Genomic DNA, 17,722 nt, shown 5'->3' with positions numbered 1-17,722 from the left:
GGCTTTTTTTTGCCTTTACTTCCCTTATCTCACCTTATTTGCTCACATTGTGTATAGACTTGTTTATACTGTATGTTTGTTTTACTCCATGTGTAACTCTGTTGTTGTGTCAAACTGCTTTGCTTTATCTTGGCCAGTTCGCAATTTAAAATGAAAACTTGTTCTCAACTTGCCTTCCTGGTTAAAAAAAGGTGAAATAAAAAAATTAAATACAGCTATATCAAGGAGGAGAGATCAACAACTGACTAATTAACAGACGGTTAAAGATTAGTTGGCCTAACATAACTTTCTGTGAAGGACTGTATTAGCGGAACAGCTCTGTCATGTCGATTTCCATCCATGCAGTGACGCACACTGAAATACCGCAACAACGCACGTTTCCTTGCTAGTCAATGTGCTCGCGCCTACTACGGTTGTGGAGATCAAAGCAAGCGAGGCCAAGCAAGTGTTCTCGCTTAGTTGACTAAGTGTTATATATAATTACCTTCGTCGAAATGACGCCTTAGCCAACTACGAGATAGTGGATATATGCTTGACAAACATACATTTTTGGAAAATGCAGTTGGTTCTCCATTTTTACCCTAACCTTTTTCCTTCACATCAGCGGTATCTACTCTGACCTCAAAATGCATGCATGGTACTCAAAATGCGTGCAGGTCTGCATAAGTCATACCGGGCCCTCTAAAGCCCCTCTAGCCCATGTGTCTGAGAGTTGGCCCTGCACTAATGCTACCCTCTGGGCAGAGGGGAAAGGGGGCTACCATGAGAGAGGCCAGAGTCTCCTAGGCTAGGTCTACCCTCCACAGCCCCACTGCCCTGGCCACAGGCTGCAGCACCAGAACACAGCCCTGTGCCCTCCACCATGCACCCTGTCTGGGCTGGGTAGGCTGTCAGGTGGGAACTTCAAATCAAATCAAATTTGTATTTGTCACATACACATGGTTAGCAGATGTTAATGCGAGTGTAGCGAAATGCTTCTGCTTCTAGTTCCGACAATGCAGTAAGAACCAACAAGTAATCTAACTACAATTCCAAAACTACTGTCTTATACACAGTGTAAGGGGATAAAGAATATGTGCATAAAGATATATGAATGAGTGATGGTACAGAGCAGCATAGGCAAGATACAGTAGATGGTATAGAGTACAGTATATACATATGAGATGAGTATGTAAACAAAGTGGCATAGTTTAATGTGGCTAGTGATACATGTATTACATAAGGATGCAGTAGATGATAGAGTACAATATATACGTATACATATGAGATGAATAATGTAGGGTATGTAACAATATATTAGGTAGCATTGTTTAAAGTGGCTAGTGATATATTTTACATCATTTCCCATCAATTCCCATTATTAAAGTGGCTAGAGTTGAGTCAGTGTGTTGGCAGCAGCCACTCAATGTTAGTGGTGGCTGTTTAACAGTCTGATGGCCTTGAGATAGAAGCTGTTTTTCAGTCTCTCGGTCCCTGGTTTGATGCACCTGTACTGACCTCGCCTTCTGGATGATAGCGGGGTGAACAGGCAGTGGCTCGGGTGGTTGTTGTCCTTGATCTTTATGGCCTTCCTGTAACATCGGGTGGTGTAGGTGTCCTGGAGGGCAGGTAGTTTGCCCCCGGTGATGCGTTGTGCAGACCTCACTACCCTCTGGAGAGCCTTACGGTTGTGGGCGGAGCAGTTGCCGTACCAGGCGGTGATACAGCCCACCAGGATGCTCTCGATTGTGCATCTGTAGAAGTTTGTGAGTGCTTTTGGTGACAAGCCAAATTTCTTCAGGCTCCTGAGGTTGAAGAGGCGCTACTGCGCCTCCTTCACGATGCTGTCTGTGTGAGTGGACCAATTCAGTTTGTCTGTGATGTGTATGCCCAGGAACTTAAAACTTACTACCCTCTCCACTACTGTTCCATCGATGTGGATAGGGGGGTGTTCCCTCTGCTGTTTCCTGAAGTCCACAATCATCTCCTTAGTTTTGTTGACGTTGAGTGTGAGGTTAATTTCCTGACACCACACTCCGAGGGCCCTAACCTCCTCCCTGTAGGCAGTCTTGTCGTTGTTCGTAATCAAGCCTACCACTGTTGTGTCGTCCACAAACTTGATGATTGAGTTGGAGGCGTGCGTGGCCACGTAGTCGTGGGTGAACAGGGAGTACAGGAGAGGGCTCAGAACGCACCCTTGTGGGGCCCCAGTGTTGAGGATCAGCGGGGTGGAGAGGTTGTTGCCTACCCTCACCACCTGGGGGCGGCCCATCAGGAAGTCCAGTACCCAGTTGCACAGGGCGGGGTCGAGACCCAGGGTCTCGAGCTTGATGACGAGCTTGGAGGGTACTATGGTGTCGAATGCGGAGCTGTAGTCAATGAACAGCATTCTCACATCGGTATTCCTCTTGTCCAGATGGGTTAGGGCAGTGTGGTTGAGATTGCATCGTCTGGACCTATTTGGGCGGTAAGCAAATTGGAGGGGGTCTATAGTGTTAGGTAGGGTGGAGGTGATATGGTCCTTGACTAGTCTCTCAAAGCACTTCATGATGACGGAAGTGAGTGCTACGGGGCGGTAGTCGTTTAGCTCAGTTACCTTAGCTTTCTTGGGAACCGGAACAATGGTGGCCCTCTTGAAGCATGTGGGAAAAGCAGACTGGTATAGGGATCGATTATGTCCGTAAACACACCGGCCAACTGGTCTGCGCATGCTCTGAGGGCGCGGCTGGGGATGCAGTCTGGGCCTGCAGCCTTGCGAGGGTTAACACGTTTAAATGTTTTACTCACCTCGGCTGCAGTGAAGGAGAGTCCGCATGTTTTCGTTGCAGGCCGTGTCAGTGGCACTGTATTGTCCTCAAAGCGGGCAAAAAAGTTAGTCTGCCTTTCTTCTTGTAGTCCATGATTGACTGTAGACCCTGCTACATACCTCGTGTCTGAGCTGTTGAATTGAGATTCTACTTTGTCTCTATACTGACGCTTAGCTTGTTTGATAGCCTTGCGGAGGGAATAGCTGCACTGTTTGTATTCGGTCATGTTACCAGTCACCTTGCCCTGATTAAAAGCAGTGGTTCGCGCTTTCAGTTTCACATGAATGCTGCCATCAATCCACGGTTTCTGGTTAGGGAATGTTTTAATCGTTGCTATGGGAACGACATCTTCAACGCACGTTCTAATGAACTCGCACACCGAATCAGCGTATTCGTCAATGTTGTTATCTGACGCAATACGAACCACATCCCAGTTCACGTGATGGAAGCAGTGGAAGCATTGGAAGCATTGGACAGACCTCAGTGTGGGAGCTTCTTGTTTTAGTTTCTGTCTGTAGGCAGGGATCAGCAAAATGGAGTTGTGGTCAGCTTTTCCGAAAGGAGGGCGGGGCAGGGCCTTATATGCGTCGCGGAAGTTAGAATAACAATGATCCAAGGTTTTTCCCGCCCTGGTTGCGCAATCGATATGCTGATACAATTTAGGGAGTCTTGTTTTCAGATTAGCCTTGTTAAAATCCCCAGCTACAATGAATGCAGCCTCAGGATGTATGGATTCCAGTTTGCAAAGAGTCAAACAAAGTTCGTTCAGAGCCATCGATGTGTCTGCTTGGGGGGGAATATATATGGCTGTGATTATAATCGAAGAGAATTCTCTTGGTAAATAATGCGGTCGACATTTGATTGTGAGGAATTCTAAATCAGGTGAACAGAAGGATTTGAGTTTCTGTATGTTTCTGTGATCATACCACGTCGTTAGCCATAAGGCATAAGCCCCCGCCCCTCTTCTTACCAGAAAGATGTTTGTTTCTGTCGGCGCGATGCGTGGAGAAACCCGCTGGCTGCACCGCCTCCGATAGAGTCTCTCCAGTGAGCCATGTTTCCATGAAGCAAAGAACGTTACATGTCTCTGATGTCCCTCTGGAATGCTACCCTTGCTCGGATTTCATCAACCTTGTTGTCAAGAGACTGGACATTGGCGAGAAGAATGCTAAGGAGTGGTGCACGATGTGCCAGTCTCTGGAGTCTGACCAGAAGATCGCCTCGTTTCCCTCCCGCAGAACACAGGATCCGCTTCGTGAAAATCATATTCTTGGTCGTACTGATGGTGAGTTGACGCTGATCTTATATTCAGTAGTTCTTCTCGACTGTATGTAATGAAACCTAAGATGACCTGGTGTACTAATGTAAGAAATAACACTTAAAAAAAAAAAAAAAACTGCATAGTTTCCTAGGAACGCGAAGCGAGGCGGCCATCTCTGTCGGCGCCGGAAGTTACTTGCTGATGCTTCCAGCAAATGGCTATGCTGACATTATAGATGACAGAAGGGCGCAGGCTGGTGCTGTGTGTGTGGAAGACTGTGTTCGTGTGTCTGATTGTGTGCATAACTGCTCACCCAGACACAGGGCCAGGCTGAGGAGAGACTGCTCCCCTAGACACAGGGCCATCTTCCTCACGTCTTGTGACACATTGTATCACAATGCTGAGATCCCAGCTGCACTAATACACCAAAACAAAGGCACTAAACCCATTCACGTTCACAATCACGGTCAAACATACAGTTGGAACTAACTCACTAGTGCAGCAGGAGAGTAGACCCACACACTCTAGCAGCATAATACACAAGCACGATAAGGCTTTGCTGTACCGTTGTTCATTAAGGCTGTATCTCAAATCAGTGCTCGAGTTGGGCCGGAGCGCCATACCGGCACCTCCAACTTTCTGTGAACTGCGTCCTCTACAAAACAAAGTGGCCCATCACCAGCTCGGATTTGCACACAGTGTCAAAAAATGGTTTATCAAAGCAGAATGAAGGTAGGATCTGCATTGAAAAGTAATGGAGAGTGGGCATTCATATCTGTAAATCCAGCATATGCGTGCCAGTAGATAATTTGTGAGGGAATGCGCCGATTGAGAATGTGCCAGCCTGAATGTGCAGAATACACTGTTCCAAAACATAACTAGCCTCACTACAAGCCATCTTGCTAGTAATTATAAGTATTATGTCGTTCGACCCGCACTGTTGAGAAAGACCTACGACACCATTATTGGAAAGTGATGCGCATTTGGAGCAATACTGACTATCATCTAAGGCTCAGGCCTGGGATCAGCCAGTCCTCCACATAACAGGATGCAGCACGTGACTGAAGAGAGAAGCGACAACCAAACTTGCTAGTTACAGATTCAGCCCGCGCTCTGAAAAGACAGTGGAGAGTGGACAGACAGTTTGCCAGTTACTGCAGCAGCGCGTCGGGACCACCCATACGTAGAATATATGCACACATGACTGTAAGTCGCTTTGGATAAAAGCGTCTGCTAAATGGCATATATTATTATTATTATTATTATTAAATCAAAATGTTATTGGTCACATACACATGGTTAGCAGATGTTAATGTGAGTGCAGTGAAATTATTGTGCTTCTAGTTCAGACAGCTACCTTATGTACACACAAGTGTAAAGGGATGAATAAGAATATGTAGATAAAAATATATGGATGAGTGATGGCCGTGCGGCATAGGCAAGATGCAGTAGATGGTATAGAGTACAGTATATACATATGAGATGAGTAATGTAGGGTATGAAACATTATATAAAGTGGCATTGTTTAAAGTGAATTGAGATACATTCATTATTATTAATTATTAAAGTGGCTAGAGATTTGAGTCTGCGTCCCCTGCATGACCACTAGAGGCAGGTGAGAAGCCTGGAGATGAAGGTGGTAAGGTGATGAAGCGTACTTCATGAGCTGTAACTGAAAAACAACTGGCATTTGGACATTTTGAGGTGAGGGAGCAAGTGTGGGGGAATAAGAACTGTTAAGTATCTTGCTACAATAGCTGAATTCTCCGTTAGCTAGTCAGAGAAATGTTCAGCAACATTGGCTAACTTAGCTGATCAAATAATTGAGTTTATGGTGTGAAAATTAGCTGCCTAACAAAGTCAGACAGCTAAATAGCTAATGTTACAACATCAGATGAGGTAGCGTTAGCTCGAGGAATCAATTAGCTATAGTACTAACTGAGAATTTGTTCAAGCCTTGCCGTTCCTCATGCTATAACGTTAGTTACTCACTGGACCCTGGCAATCTGTGTGAAATGTTAACTAGTTAGCTAAATTAACTTACTATCAACTAAATGTTCTTCCTCTATGTGGTTCATTTTCAGAAGGAGAGAATTAGGTGAAAATTAGGAGTTGCTTGTTAAACAAGTGGATTCAGGGATCAAGTGTAGCTGGAGCTGGGCCTGTCTTAAGCTGGATGCCACTATAGAGGTCAAAAGGAACACCACACACAAACACTTTCCCTCTTTCTCACTTGTTCAATAAGGTGGATAGAAAGAGGTATGTCAGGTGTACTCTGACTGAACGAGACAAAGGGCACATTAATGTAGAACAGATGTACACAGGCAGATAAACATTTTTTTGCTATGAGTTAGGTTCACACGAACCACTTTATTTTACACAGACTGATCATATTATTTGTTGTTTAAATAGTACACAGTTAAAACATTTCAACAAGGGACCCATCCTAAAAGTCACTAGAAGTTAGCATTTTAAAGCTGATAAAGTCATCTTTTTGGGCCCTTAACAGTTTGCATTTCTACAATAGCACATTCATGCTAACTTTCCATGTAGGCTACATAGACGCCACCAATTATTAGTCATGGAAATCTGGTTAAAAGTCATGCAAAAGTCATAAAATACCATCTGTCAAAACGTGTATAAACCCTGAAGAGTGAATAGTCAGAGGTCTCTCTAGCATAATGTCAGTTGGGAATTCCTGTGAACATAGTCTAATGGACCGACTTGGGAAAAAGACAGCTCCAGCACCTCATTCATCCCAAAATCAACCACTCTTCTCAAATCAACCAATGGTACTAAATTTCATGTGGTACTCCTAACCTTTGAAAGATGGGAGCCCTGCACACACTCTTAACGGTCTCACAGTCCTCTTCTGGTTTCATTATTCATCGTAAAGAGCTGAGAGAGAAGTGCAAAGTCAACTAGGGCTGATCAATTGGACCTAAAAATCTTCAAGATATATACTGCATATACTGGTTTTAATGTTCTCGAAATAAACAGTGTTGTAGACTTAAAGGCAAAATACACTGCATTTCGAACAGTCAGCATTAATCTAATGAATTTATACCTAAATAGAGGCCTTCCACAACCATAAGTTTAACCTGCTTTTTTGTTGTTGTTGCAATAGTCACTGATCTGGCTTTTAACTCCATGAAAAGGCCCTTTTTTGTTACACATGTAACTAGAACAATGCGTAATGCACATTCTCTAATAATGCCCAACTTCTTACAGCAGGCATTAGGCTATAGACAATCAACGATCGCTCAAGCCCACATGCTAGTTCATCTTTATAGTTCTAGTTTAGCTATCTTATTTGCTCGCTAACCAGGTTGAACAGTTGAATTGTTATGAACACACCCTTATGTTTGTTTGTCTCTGAACAGCATGCTAGCCATGTACACTTTGTTCAGAATTTATCAAATGTGCTTATTGCACATTTATAAAACACAAACTAGACAGCTAGTATAAACAGTCTTTGGCTAAAATGCTGCTAGCAGTACGTGGTACTCCAAAGCAGCATGCGACAAACTGCGCATTCATTTTCAGAATCAATCTTCATTGATACTCTCGTTTTAGTAGCGTCTGATCTGTGCGCAATCTGAATAGTTGAGACATAAGTGTATCATTAGAAAACTTCTCTGTTACAGTAAAATAATGTCTCCATGACTGATTCTGGTGGACCAAAGCTCAAATGCAAATAGCGAGTTGAAACCGCTTGTCAGAGAGGAAGAGGTGATCTCTCAACTTTGTTGGCGTGAGAGGCAGGGCCTTCCCGGCTTTGGGAAAACGGGCGGAGACGTGCATCTTGTCATTATACACTGCTCAAAAAAATAAAGGGAACACTAAAATAACACATCCTAGATCTGAATGGAATGAAATATTCTTATTAAATAATTTTCTTTATATAGTTGAATGTGCTGACAACAAAATCACACAAAAATTATCAATGGAATGATCAAATTTATCAAGCCATGGAGGTCTGGATTTGGAGTGACACTCAAAATGAAAGTGGAAAACCACATTACAGGCTGATCCAACTTTGATGTAATGCCCTTAAAACAAGTCTAAATGAGGCTCAGTAGTGTGTGTGGCCTCCACGTGCCTGTATGACCTCCCTACCACACCTGGGCATGCTCCTGATGAGGTGGCGGATGGTCTCCTGAGGGATCTCCTCCCAGACCTGGACTAAAGCATCCGCCAACGCCTGGACAGTCTGTGGTGCAACATGGCGTTGGTGGATGGAGCGAGACATGATGTCCCAGATGTGCTCAATTGGAGGTCTGGGGAACGGGCGGGCCAGTCTATAGCATCAATGCCTTCCTCTTGCAGGAACTGCTGACACACTTCAGCCACATGAGGTCTAGCATTGCCTTGCATTAGGAGGAACCCAGGGCCAACCGCACCAGCATATGGTCTCACAAGGGGTCTGAGGATCTCATCTCGGTACCTAATGGCAATCAGGCTACCTCTGGCGAGCAGATGGAGGGCTGTGCGGCCCCCCAAAGAAATGCCACCCCACACCATGACTGACCCACCGCCAAACCGGTCATGCTGGAGGATGTTGCAGGCAGCAGAACGTTCTCCACGGCGTCTCCAGACTCTGTCACATGCTCAGTGTGAACCTGCTTTCATCTGTGAAAAGCCAGTGGCGAATTTGCCAATCTTGGTGTTCTCTGGCAAATGCCAAACGTCCTGCACGGTGTTGAGCTGTAAGCACAACTCCCACCTGTGGACGTCGGGCCCTCATACCACCCTCATGGAGTCAGTTTCTGACCGTTTGAGCAGACACATGTACATTTGTGGCCTGCTGGAGTTCATTCTGCAGGGCTCTGGCAGTGCTCCTCCTGCTCCTCCTTGCACAAAGGCAGAGGTAGCGGTCCTGCTGCTGGGTTGTTGCCCTCCTACGGCCTCCTCCACGTCTCCTGATGTACTGGCTTGTCTCCTGGTAGCGCCTCCATACTCTGGACACTACGCTGACAGACACAGCAAACCTTCTTGCCACAGCTCGCATTAATGTGCCATCCTGGATGAGCTGCACTACCTGAGCCACTTGTGTGGGTTGTAGACTCAGTCTCATGCTACCACTAGAGTGAAAGCACCACCAGCATTCAAAAGTGACCAAAACATCAGCCAGGAAGCATAGGAACTGAGAAGTGGTCTGTGGTCACCACCTGCAGAACCACTCCTTTATTGGGGGTGTCTTGCTAATTGCCTATAATTTTCACCTGTTGTCTATTCCATTTGCACAACAGCATGTGAAATGTATTGTCAATCAGTGTTGCTTCCTAAGTGGACAGTTTGATTTCAGAGAAGTGTGATTGACTTGGAATTACATTGTGTTGTTTAAGTGTTCCCTTTATTTTTTTGAGTAGTGTATAAAGATCTCTGGTGTAAATGAGAAGGTGCACACAACAGCACAGAAGGAGCGAAAGAGACGAGACCAAAAAGACAACGAGAACAAGTGGACATAAACGCAAAAAAAGACGGGGAAAAAATAACCTAGATTCGTGCAATACAGGATTTGGAATATCACGCAAAAACAGAAAGAATTAATTCGCTATATTGCCCAGCCCTAAAGTCAACTTAAACCAACTGTTGTGAAAAATAAAAATGAAACGCCTTTCAAATTACAAACAGCTCAAGGGCCCAGCAATTTTAAATAAATCATGATGCGCCTGCAGCTAAAAGCTGCTTTTCAGGGCTATCGGCCAACAGGAGGGAGCCAAACGAGCAGAATGGAAGAAACACACACTAATTTGGCTGTTTTAATGCTGAAAGATCCTTCACTATAACAATACACTGTGCTGCTCTAATGAGGTCTGTGAATCGATGTGCCTTACGCTGAGGAAGTGTGTGTGAGAGGGCCAGGCGTATGGAGCGCCATGAGCCTTAATTACACTAACAAACTCATCTGTGGTCCCTTGGCAGGCCAGGCCCTGCAGCCTTGCCTGAGGCACAAACCTGATAGGGCCCTCAGACAACTCCTCCAGCAAGGCAAACACGTCCGCCTTGTTAGACACCTACCGCAAGCACACACTGCTCGGGCAAATAACCACATGCACTCGCACAGCACAAAATGTGTGCAAACACAAACTCAGTGAAGTGAGGCAATGCCATGCCAAATAATAGCAATAAATTACCATGAGCATTGGTACTAGGAACCTTATGGATTTGAAAGGAAGATATACTGAGAAATTATACCAATATTAAGTTATAATTGCAGAGCTTCCAATACCATACTGATGAGGGGTTTCAGAACCTGCAGAGGAGAAACAATGCACCATAGTTCCGCCCGGCAGCTGAGAAGGAATACAACATTCTCAATAACCCTTTAAAAGGAACGTGTCAGTTTTTTTGTCCCATCAGAATATACCTAAAATTATATTTATCTTACATCTAAATGGCGTTAGATATTATTATACTAAGTAGGAAGATTGCTGTGCAATGCACAGGTCTCTCCACATGATGGTGCCAAACAGGGTAATATCCAGAGCTTTATTGAGTGTGGGACTGTGGCATGACGGCAGTATCAGAAAGGAGTACTCACAGCAGGGGCCACTTGTTCCACATCTGCGATGTCAATGGGAACCGCCTCCACAATCTTCCATGTGGGCACATCCAGCTTGTGCACCTGCCAATCAAAGCCAGGCATGAGCATGACAGCAAAGCTTCATCGGGGACACATTCAGTGACCTTTACAGTGAGATTTGTAAATAATCTAACTCGTTTTGAATGGCAGATAAAAAGGTACTCACGTTTTCTACTGTGCCTAGGTCAGGTTTGTGCCATGTCTCAATCTTAATGATGAAGTCGTCTTTCATATACTCATTCTGAAGGAAGGAGATTGACAATCTTTACTGAAACCACAAACCCTCTAAACGAGAGATATTCAACTCTAGCTTTGAGGTTTTTGCGTTTGAGGGCTCTAAACCTAGTAGATTTACATAACTAGTAATGACCACAAGGAGGACCTCCAACCCCTGAATTCAAAAACTACCCGATGAAGCAATATCATGGTAAATTCAAACCATACAATTTCCCCATAAATAAATAAAAACCTCAAACATTTTTGGCTTATTTGCCACATTCTTTAAAATTGTTGACATGTTCGCTTCACGAAAACTAAAGCATGCCACATTCACACAGACAAACAACTATACACACATGCACAAACAATTACCATCCAAACAGACAGTGAGATAATCTAACAGGGTCATTTGAGGCTACTCACCGTTACAACTGGGTCCAGACGAAGCATAAGAAGACCAAAAAACAAATGTTAGATACAAATCCAAGACAAAAAAAGTAAGAAATGATCATACAACTCATGTAAATAATAAGTTGGTTCAAGCGACAATGAATCAATTTAAAACATTTCTCTCTAAAACAAAATGGCTTGGGTGGTCACAAGGTGCAGGCGGTACAGGTGGGGGGAGAAGAGGTAAGAGTTCAGGCAGAAGAAGAGGGGAGGGGACTCACTGGTTCGGCAGTAAGGGTAAGCATTCCAGGCCTTTTCATGGAAGACCAGGGAGCCCTCGGGAGCTATCATCTTGACAAACGCTGGGACTTTACTTTGGAAGCGAGGGGATATAGATAGATACACTGAATAAAACACACTTCAGTCATATAACGAGATATCTTAATGTCAATGTCTTGAAGGCCTCTATAAAATTAAAATAAATAAAAAAGGTACTACAAACCTACTGTAACACAGGAATGACTACACTTCCACCTGCTGGCAAGATAGTGATGGTGCACTAGGAACAGTGTGGGTGTGTGTTACCTCTTCAGATGGTAGATTTTGTGTGTGTACTGTCCTTTCTCGCCCTCCTTCTCATAGGGTTCATTCTTAAGGACCTCGATGCCCTCTCCTCCGCCAGTCTCATTCTTACTGGCCTCTGCTACGGAGTACAACTGACCCACTTGATACTGAAACACAAAACACACACAGTTAACACAACATTATATAAACAACAAATACTTGCTCTCATGAAGGTAATAAAAACATGGATAGCAACTAAAAACTCAGGGAATCAACACATTTGTTTTGGACTATCATATGACAGTGGGTGGACCCTGGATCGCATGTTGAATAAGAGCTGGACTACGAGGATGGCAGTGTCCATCCGGCATCATCCAGAACCAGGAGGGCATGCTGCAGAGCGATATGGAGATAGATATATTATATATATAATATATCTATCTAATTGTATTATCCTTTAAACTACTCCTACTAGTTTGATGGTTGTAGCCATCAAATTGTCCCAATAACAATCAACCATATTAGCAAACTTGTTTCATTTCAAACTTCACACTTCTCCAGTATAGGCAACTTTTCCTAATGAACGATATCAGAAAAATGCATGCGACAGTCAGACGATTCTCTGCTACCGCACGTCAAGCAGTACCGGAGCGAAAAGTCCTAAATAGCTTCCACCCCCAAGCCACAAGACTCCTGAACAGCTAATCAAATGGCTACCCAGACTATTTGCATTTTCCACCCAGCTCTAGCATGCATGGTTATCAGAGTAGAGAGATATGCTACTAGCCACCCCACAATAGACCTACAGAGAGCCACTCTTTACTAATTGGTTGTAATAGGATTAAGGGGCAGTGAAAACAGCTACAGTGGGGGCCTACAGCACTGGAGGGCCCACATGGCTGACTGTGCTACTGTGTGTGTGTACAAAGAGACTGCAAGTGTCATCTACAGGGACTATAAAAACATGCATGTATCCAATGTATGTTGATGCAACATGAATATTGTACAATCAATAACTTTGTGTTATTGTATGCATCGTCTCTTTACCACAACGAGCAAGTGTAGGCTAGACAGGCTAATTGTCCAGAGAACAGAACACTGATCTACTGTCCGTGTCATTCATCTGTTCGGGCCTTGGAGAGGACAAAACTTTGGTTCCTTTCACATCCAAAGGCTATCTCTTACATGCACGACCACACAGAACATGAACAAACAGAGCCCCAGGTTAAAGGATGCATACAAATTGTCCCGAATTAGACAAAGGAATTTAAACAAAGCACTCAACTAGTCAATCACTGTTCATAAACATTTGTGCAATTAATGCAACAAATCACTGATGAGAATGCTGCAGGGATGTTTGTGCTGTTCTTGTACTGTGGATACTAAGCCTGGATCAGATCAACTCTCCACTATGCCAAGTCAGACCTATTATTGAACTGAGAAGTACACAGAGGTCTTGGTTTGATTTATATATATATATTTTTCATCTAACTGTATTGTGGTGAACTAGCCCAACCCTGGATCGCACACTTTCATCAGAATCACACATCATCCTATCAAGTGAACCACCCACACACACACACACAGCTGGACCAAGAACCCAGCTTATCATTCCAAGAAGTTTCTGGCTTTACTATAATCTGGGCCTCTGTGCATACACACACTTCATGCCATATAAGGACACTGTGTGAGTCAAAGTTTCGTAACAGTAACCACACACGAGAGAGAACAGCACAGCCTTGCGTAACTCTCTCTGTAGTGAGGACAATATAGAAGTATGGCAATGGAAAACACAATCCATGGAGTTGTCTCATGATGGTGCCCATGGTGTGCATGTGTTATTCCTTGAGTCTGCTAAACACATCCAGACAACTATTACCAAAGCAGACTGAGATATGGACCGCAGAGTGAAGGAAAAGCAGCGAACAAGTGCTCAGCATATGGGAACTCCTTCAAGGCTGTTGAAAAAGCATTCCACGTGATGCTGGTTGAGAGAATTCCAAGAGTGTGCAAAGCTGTCATCAAGTCAAAGGGTGGCTATTTGAAGAATCTCAAATATAAAAAGTTTGATTTGTTTAACACTTTTTTGTTTACTACATGATTACATGTGTTATTTCATAGTTGACAACCATTTTCTACATTGTAGAATAACTAAAAAATAAAAAAAACGTTGAATGAGGTGGCGTTCTAAAACTTTTGACCGGTAGTGTACATACGGTCACTGTTGGGACGATATCATCAGTGCACTTATTGATAAAGCCAGTGGCTGATGTGGTGTACTCCTCAATGCCTTGTGCGAGTCTCTGTGTGTGGAGTAAAGGTGGTCTTGAGCCCCCCCCCGATTGCGCATTTAACATGCTGGTAGAAATGAGGTAAAACGGATTTAAGTTTCCTGCATTAAAGTCCACGGCCACAAGGAGCACCACCTCTGGAGGAGCATTTTCTTGTTTGCTTATGGCCATATACAGCTCGTCGAGTGCAGTCTTAGTGCCAGCATCGGTTTGTGATGGTAAATAGACCACCACAAAGCGCAACAGCTTATAATGAGATCATCAGGCGAGCAAAACCTTGAGACTTCCTTAAACCTCTTAAGTCGACCCGGCACGCAGGCATCCCATCCAGACATCTGGAAATGCAAATGTGCTACGCTAAATGGTAATAGCACTCGTTAAAACTCAAACGTTCATTAAAACACACATGCAGGGTACTGAATTAAAGCTACACTCGTTGTGAATCCAGCCAACAAGTCAGATTCTTAAAATGCTTTTCGGCGAAAGCATGAGAAGCTATTATCTGATAGCATGCAACACCCCAAAATACCAGATGGGGACGTAAACAAAATAATTGGCATAGTCGGCGCTACACAAAACGCAGAAATAAAATATAAAACATTCATTACCTTTGACGATCTTCTTTGTTGGCACTCCTAGATGTCCCATAAACATCACTATTGGGTCTTTTTCTCCAATTAAATAGGTCCATATATACCCTAACTATCGATCTATGAAGAGTCTGTGATCCAGGAAAAAACATCGTTTTATAACGCAACGTCATTTTTTTAATTAAAAAAGTTGACGATAAACTTTCACAAAACACTTCAAAATACTTTTGTAATCCAACTTTAGGTATTAGTAAACGTTAATAATCTATCAAATTGATCACGGGGCGATGTGTATTCAATAGCTCCACGTCTTCAAATCATGTCCGGATATTTCTCATCCAAAACATCCTGGGCTCTCTCTTACTCGTTTGACCAAGAAACAAAGCCCAGGCAATTGACAAGACTGGTGACATTGTGTGGAAGCTGTAGGAATTGCAATCTAAGCCCCATGTAATTTGGTTTCCATTCAACAATAAATGCAAGTGGCACACTGATATATTTTCCAGTTTTCAGTGATCAGATTTTCTTCCGCTTTTCGATGAAACGCAGGCTCTTTTATAGTCACAGCCGTGATTTAACCAGTTTTAGAAACGTCAGAGTGCTTTCTATCCACACATACTAATCATATGCATATACTATATTCCTGGCATGAGTAGCAGGACGCTGAAATGTTGCGCGATTTTTAACAGAATGTTCGAGAAAGTAGGGGGTAGGATTAACAGGTTAATTAGATTTCGTGCACCAGCTGTTATTTACAAAGAGACAGAGCAGTCCCTTGTCTTAACGGAAGCAGCTGTTTCATCTTGCCAATAGACCGAAAACCCCACAGCTGTACAGTGGCTTGTGAAAGTATTCACCCCCTCATTTTTCCTATTTTGTTGCCTTACAACCTGGAATTAAAATGGATTTCTTGGGGGTTTGTATTAGAGGTTGACATATTATGATTCTTCAACGGCGATACCGATTGGAGGATCAAAAAAAGCAGATTCATAAAAATCTACATGTATGTATGTATGTATGTATGTATGTATGTATGTATGTATGTATGTATGTATGTATGTATGTATGTATGTATGTATGTATGTATGTATGTATGTATGTATGCATGCATGCATGCATGTATAAATGACAATTACAACAATACTGAATGAACACTTATTTGAACTTAATATAATACATAAATAAAATCAATTTAGTCTCAAATAATTAAAGATGTTCAATTTGGTTTCAATAAATAAAAAACACAATGATGAGAAGAAAGTAAAAGTGCAATATGTGCCATGTAAAAAAAAAAGGCTAACGTTTAAGTTCCTTGCTCAGAACATATGAAAGCTGGTAGCTCCTTTTAAACATGAGTCTTCAATATTCCCAGTTAAGAAGTTTTAGGTTGTAGTTATAGGACTCTCTCTCTCTATAACATTTGTATTTCATATACCTTTGACTATTGGATGTTCCTATAGGCACTTTAGTATTGCCAGCCTAATCTCGGGAGTTGATAGGCTTGAAGTCATAAACAGAGCTGTGCATTCCAGCATTGCTAAGAGCAGCTGTTTGAATGAATGCTTACGAGCCTGCTGCTGCCTACCACTACTCAGACTGCTCTATCAAATCATATACACACAGAAATACGAGCCTTAGGTCGTACTGCAATAGCATCGAATAGTCCCCGCGATATGCAACTGTTCAGGGAAGTCAGGAACCAATATACGCAGTCAGCCAGGAAAGCAAAGGCCAGCTTTTTCAAGCAGAAATTTGCATCCTGTAGCACAAACTCCAAAACGTTCTGGGACACTAAAGTCCATGGAGAACAAGAGCACCTCCTCCCAGCTGCCCAATGCACTGAGGCTAGGTAACACGGTCACCACCGATAAATCCATGATAATCGGAAACTTCAACAAGCATTTCTCAACGGCTGGCCATGCCTTCCTCCTGGCTACTCCAACCTCGGCCAATAGCTCCACCCCCCTCGCAGCTACTCGCCCAAGCCTCCCCAGCTTCTCCTTTACTCAAATCCAGATAGCAAATGTTCTGAAAGAGCTGCAAAACCTGTACCCGTACAAATCAGCTGGGCTTGGTAATCTGGACCCTCTATTTCTGAAACTATCCGCCGCCATTCTCGAAACCCCTATTACCAGCCTGTTCAACCCCTCATATCGTCTGAGATCCCCAAGGACTGGAAAGCTACCGCGGTCCACCCCCCTCTTCAAACGGGGAGACACCCTGGACCCAAACTGTTACAGACCTATATACATCCTGCCCATCTAAGGTCTTCAAAAGCCAAGTCAACAAACAGATCACTGACCATCTCGAATCCCAACGTACCTTCTCCGCTGTGCAATCTGGTTTCCGAGCCGGTCACGGGTGCACCTCAGCCACGCTAAAGGTACCAAAAGATATCATAACCGCCATTGATAAAAGACAGTAATGTGCAGCCGTCTTCATCGACCTGGCCAAGGCTTTCGACTGTCAATCACCATATTCTTATCGGCACACTCAGTAGCCTCGGTTTTTCTAATGACTGCCTTGCCTGGTTCTCCAACTACTTTGCAGACAGAGTTCAGTGTGTCAAATCAGAGGGCATGTTGTCCGGTCCTCTGGCAGTCTATGGGGTGCTACAGGGTTCAATTCTCGGGCCGACTCTTTTCTCTGTATATATCAATGATGTTGCTCTTGCTGCAGGCAATTCCCTGATCCACCTCTTACGCAGACACCATTCTGTATACTTCTGGCCCTTCCTTGGACACTGCTATCTAACCTCCAAACGAGCTTCAATGCCATATAACACTCCTTCCGTGGCCTCCAACTGCTCTTGAACACTAGTAAAACCAAATGCATGCTTTTCAACCATTCGCTGCCTGCACCCGCACGCCCGACTAGCATCACCACCCTGGATGGTTCCAACCTAGAATGTGGACATCTATAAGTACCTAGGTGTCTGGCTAGACTGTAAACTCTCCGTCCAGACTCATATCAAACATCTCCAATCCAAAAATCAAATCTAGAATCGGCTTTCTATTTCGCAACAAAGCCTC

The 17,722-nt window shown here is 43.7% G+C and overlaps 1 protein-coding gene across 3 annotated transcripts in view; it reads right to left on the bottom strand.

Moving 5' to 3' along the window:
* LOC124034309 (phosphatidylinositol transfer protein beta isoform-like) overlaps positions 1 to 17,722 on the bottom strand; it is a 48,347-nt gene that overhangs the window by 13,248 nt on the left and 17,377 nt on the right. For all 3 annotated transcript variants that reach the window (XM_046347320.1, XM_046347319.1, XM_046347321.1), the window contains exons 3-7: positions 11,831 to 11,976; positions 11,527 to 11,618; positions 11,279 to 11,286; positions 10,803 to 10,877; positions 10,595 to 10,678 (exon numbers count right to left, since the gene is read on the bottom strand). In XM_046347320.1, the coding sequence (XP_046203276.1) occupies positions 10,595 to 10,678; positions 10,803 to 10,877; positions 11,279 to 11,286; positions 11,527 to 11,618; positions 11,831 to 11,976 (405 nt within the window). The remainder of the gene's footprint in view (positions 1 to 10,594; positions 10,679 to 10,802; positions 10,878 to 11,278; positions 11,287 to 11,526; positions 11,619 to 11,830; positions 11,977 to 17,722) is intronic.

The sequence above is a fragment of the Oncorhynchus gorbuscha genome, linkage group LG04 (genome assembly GCF_021184085.1).
Source record: "Oncorhynchus gorbuscha isolate QuinsamMale2020 ecotype Even-year linkage group LG04, OgorEven_v1.0, whole genome shotgun sequence".
Taxonomy (NCBI): domain Eukaryota; kingdom Metazoa; phylum Chordata; class Actinopteri; order Salmoniformes; family Salmonidae; genus Oncorhynchus; species Oncorhynchus gorbuscha.
This window is presented reverse-complemented; position numbering and strand designations above follow the sequence as displayed.